Source organism: Eucyclogobius newberryi, unplaced genomic scaffold (assembly GCF_026437365.1).
Source record: "Eucyclogobius newberryi isolate DKJ021-1_F unplaced genomic scaffold, fEucNew1.0.hap1 SCAF_2, whole genome shotgun sequence".
Lineage (NCBI taxonomy): Eukaryota > Metazoa > Chordata > Actinopteri > Gobiiformes > Gobiidae > Eucyclogobius > Eucyclogobius newberryi.
In genome coordinates, this window is record NW_027315834.1 from 1,576,828 (window position 1) to 1,581,147 (window position 4,320).

Sequence of the window (4,320 nt, forward strand, 5' to 3'; positions counted from 1 at the left end):
GGTCCATGTTCTGCAGGTGGTGCGTCGCTGCGCTCCTGCTGTTTGTCTCCTCTGCTCCTGCTCCTGCTGCTCCTGCAGGTTTGTGACTATTAAACTTCTCACAAGATTTTTAAGCTAAAAATCACCTTGAAGTTCTTTGTTTTGGGAGAACGTGTTTAGAAATATAAGTTTGAAAGTGTTAGACTCGCATAAACTGCACTTTAGTGTTTGTCTCTAGCTTTGTCCACAGTTGTTTCTTGTGTGTGTCGTACAGACTGTGATGGAGGCTTGTGCATGCCCTCTGCGGCTCCCAGGGGCCCCGGCTCCCTGTCAGCCGCTTCGTCCGCATTGCAGCAGCAGCAGTTTCTGAGTCGTCTGTCCGAGGTGGGCTCCAGCGGCTCCAGAGGCTCCAGCGGCTCCAGCGGCTCCAGAGGCTCCAGCGGCTCCAGCGGCTCCGGGGACCGAAGGCACCGCGACGCCAATGCAGTGCTGCCCTTCATCGGACTCACTGCCAGTAAGAACCTCCTGTTTCCACGTTTGGACCCCAGGGCCCCAGCAGATCAGAACCCAGACTGACACGCTGCCTTTGAAAAGAGGCCCCAGTCCCATAAAAACCAGGCCAAAAATAGAGGAACTACTTCATGTCGAGTGGTTCCATTATCTGCATCAATAACGGCCTCAAAAGATTCAGAGTTTGTATTTTAGACTCTTTTGTCCTTTATCATGAAACTGAAGTTAAACCAAATCCTGTGACTCTCCGAAGCCCAAAAAGAGGCCCCGGCAGCTTCTAATCTGGAGTGGCTCTGATATGAGGCGTGGGGGGCCAGTGGGGGGCCAGTGGGGGTCTGAGCTGTAATCACACTGATGGTTCACAGAGGAGCGGGGGTCTGCAGCGCTTCTGTCGGGCCCCTGATAAATGTGTCAGGGCTCTGTAAAGATAAACAGGCCTCTCTGGATAAACTGAGAGTCCTATTAGAGCCACACTGCGGGCCCCTCCAGGAACCCCTCCCGGAGCCCTTCCAGGAGCCCCTCCAGGAACCCCTCCCGGAGCCCTTCCAGGAGCCCCTCCAGGAACCCCTCCCGGAGCCCTTCCAGGAACCCCTCCAGGAGCCCCTCCCGGAACCCCTCCTGGAGGCCCTCTGGGGCAAATGTCTTCTGACCGCAGGGACCGGGCCCGTCGTGTTCAGGGGTAACGGTTCTTCTGCCCGTTTGTTCAGGTGTAACGGTTCTTCTGCCCGTGTGTTCAGGTGTAACGGTTCCTCTGCCCGTGTGTTCAGGGGTAACGGTTCTTCTGCCCGTGTGTTCAGGTGTAACGGTTCCTCTGCCCGTGTGTTCAGGTGTAACGGTTCTTCTGCCCGTGTGTTCAGGTGTAACGGTTCCTCTGCCCGTGTGTTCAGGTGTAACGGTTCTTCTGCCCGTGTGTTCAGGGGTAACGGTTCTTCTGCCCGTGTGTTCAGGGGTAACGGTTCTTCTGCCCGTGTGTTCAGGTGTAACGGTTCTTCTGCCCGTGTGTTCAGGGGTAACGGTTCTTCTGCCCGTGTGTTCAGGGGTAACGGTTCTTCTGCCCGTGTGTTCAGGGGTAACGGTTCTTCTGCCCGTGTGTTCAGGTGTAACGGTTCTTCTGCCCGTGTGTTCAGGGGTAACGGTTCTTCTGCCCGTGTGTTCAGGTGTAACGGTTCTTCTGCCCGTGTGTTCAGGGGTAACGGTTCTTCTGCCCGTGTGTTCAGGGGTAACGGTTCTTCTGCCCGTGTGTTCAGGGGTAACGGTTCTTCTGCCCGTGTGTTCAGGGGTAACGGTTCTTCTGCCCGTGTGTTCAGGTTCCGAGCAGAGCCGCAGCTGCTGTCTGAACGGGGGAACCTGCATCCTGGGGAGCTTCTGTGCCTGTCCACAGTTCTTCACCGGGAGAACCTGCGAGTACGACCAGCGCCTACGGTGAGAGGAACTGTCTAAAGTTCAGTTTGCGCGTCACTCTGTTGCGATGCTAACGTTTCAGACTCTGTTGCGATGCTAACGTTTCAGACTCTGTTGCGATGCTAACGTTTCAGACTCTGTCGCTATGCTAACGTTTCAGACTCTGTCACGATGCTAACGTTACAAACTCGTTGTGTCTTGGGGCGTTTAAGGCGTCGTGTCTTGGGGCGAGGCGTCGTGTCTTGGGGCGTTTAAGGCGTCGTGTTTTGAGGCGTTTAAAGCGTTGTGTCTTGGGGCGTTTAAGGTGTCGTGTCTTGGGGCGTTTAAGGCGTCGTGTCTTGATCTAGTTTCGATGCTCGTCTCAGTCTGGACTCGGGAGCTGCTGCTGACCGTTTCCCTGAGCAGAGCAGTGGGCGTGGCTCTTTCTCATGTTAAACGGGGGCCGTCTGTGAGCGGGATACGTGCTAATGTCCTGCTATTGACATGGATGGGACATTAGCATGGCACATTAGCATGGCACATTAGCATGGCACATTAGCATGCCACTGTCCCACCCGGAGAGCAGCAGATGCTAACATATGCTAACACGGCTCGCGCTCCAGTTTCAGTGCTTTTGTGTCGACGGTGCCAGTCGTTAGTGACTCTATTTGTATCATTTAAATGACCAGAAACACTTTCAAATACAGTTTTTCACTCGTCACCTTCATTTACCAGTTTTTAAAGTTCAATATGACATAAAGTCAGTTTTAACTTTAACACGCAGGAGCTGATCAAATACAGCTCTGTATAAGTAACACATGCATACTTGTACTTCCACTGCATACTTGTACTTCCACTGCATACTTGTACTTCATGTCCCCCCTGTGGTCCTGCAGGAGCTGCGGGCCGGTCCCTCATGGAGAGTGGGTGCAGAAGGGCTGCTCGTACTGTCGCTGTGGTTACGGCGTGCTGCACTGCTTCCCCCATGTCTTCCACCAGGACTGCGGTAAATACAGACTGATCTGACCACACCTGACCACATCCTGACCACATCTGACCACACCTGACCACTCCTGACCACATCCTGATCACATCCTGATCACATCCTGATCACACCTGACCACATCTGATCACACCTGACCACATCCTGACCACATCTGACCACACCTGACCACTCCTGACCACATCCTGATCACATCCTGATCACACCTGACCACATCTGATCACATCCTGACCACATCCTGACCACATCCTGACCACATCCTGACCACACCTGACCACATCCTGACCACACCTGACCAAATCCATACCACTCCTGACCACATCCTGACCACATCCTGACCACACCTGACCAAATCCATACCACACCTGACCACTCCTGACCACATCCTGACCACATCCTGACCACATCCTGACCACATCCTGACCACACCTGACCAAATCCATACCACACCTGACCACATCCTGACAACATCCTGACCACATCTGACCACATCCTGACCACACCTGACCAAATCCATACCACACCTGACCACATCTGACCACATCCTGACCACACCTGACCACACCTGACCAAATCCATACCACTCCTGACCACTCCTGACCACATCCTGACCAAATCCATACCACATCCTGACCACATCCTGACCAAATCCATACCACTCCTGACCACATCCTGACCACATCCTGACCACATCCTGACCACACCTGACCACACCTGACCACATCTGACCACTCCTGACCACACCTGACCAAATCCACACCTGACCACATCCTGACCACACCTGACCAAATCCATACCACTCCTGACCACATCCTGACCACACCTGACCAAATCCATACCACACCTGACCACATCCTGACCACACCTGACCACACCTGACCACTCCTGACCACATCCTGACCACATCCTGACCAAATCCATACCACACCTGACCACATCCTGACCACATCCTGACCACACTCATTCTTTGCTTGTGCCGCAGGCGACTCTGACGAGGTGCGATGGGTCAGAGCTTCAGCTGGACGCTGCAGGCCGCACTGGACACTGGTCACTCTGCTGCCCCTCCTCTCTCTGCTGCTGTGGAGGACGACACTCTGACCCTGCAGACCCCGCCCCTAGCACCCACAGACCCCGCCCCTAACCCACGCTTCAGCCCCACCCGCAGCAGCCCCCCTGAACTCTGTATGAGAGACACGCCCTCTGATGCTGCTCGAGGAGAGACACGCCCTCTGATGCTGCTCGAGGAGAGACACGCCCTCTGATGCTGCTCGAGGAGAGACACGCCCTCTGATGCTGCTCGAGGAGAGACACGCCCTCTGATGCTGCTCGAGGAGAGACACGCCCTCTGATGCTGCTCGAGGAGAGACACGCCCTCTGATGCTGCTCGAGGAGAGACACGCCCTCTGATGCTGCTCGAGGAGAGACACGCCCTCTGATGCTGCTCGAGG

At 54.9% G+C, this 4,320-nt stretch overlaps 1 protein-coding gene across 1 annotated transcript; it reads left to right on the forward strand.

Annotated features, from left to right (window-relative positions):
* The first annotated feature begins 260 nt into the window (after window positions 1-260).
* On the forward strand, window positions 261-4,118 carry tdgf1 (teratocarcinoma-derived growth factor 1). The gene is made up of 4 exons (XM_072454703.1): window positions 261-493; window positions 1,797-1,911; window positions 2,766-2,875; window positions 3,855-4,118. Exons 1-4 carry the CDS (start codon window positions 274-276, stop codon window positions 3,968-3,970), a joined length of 561 nt encoding a protein of 186 aa, XP_072310804.1. The 5' UTR covers window positions 261-273; the 3' UTR covers window positions 3,971-4,118.
* The last annotated feature ends 202 nt before the right edge of the window (window positions 4,119-4,320 follow it).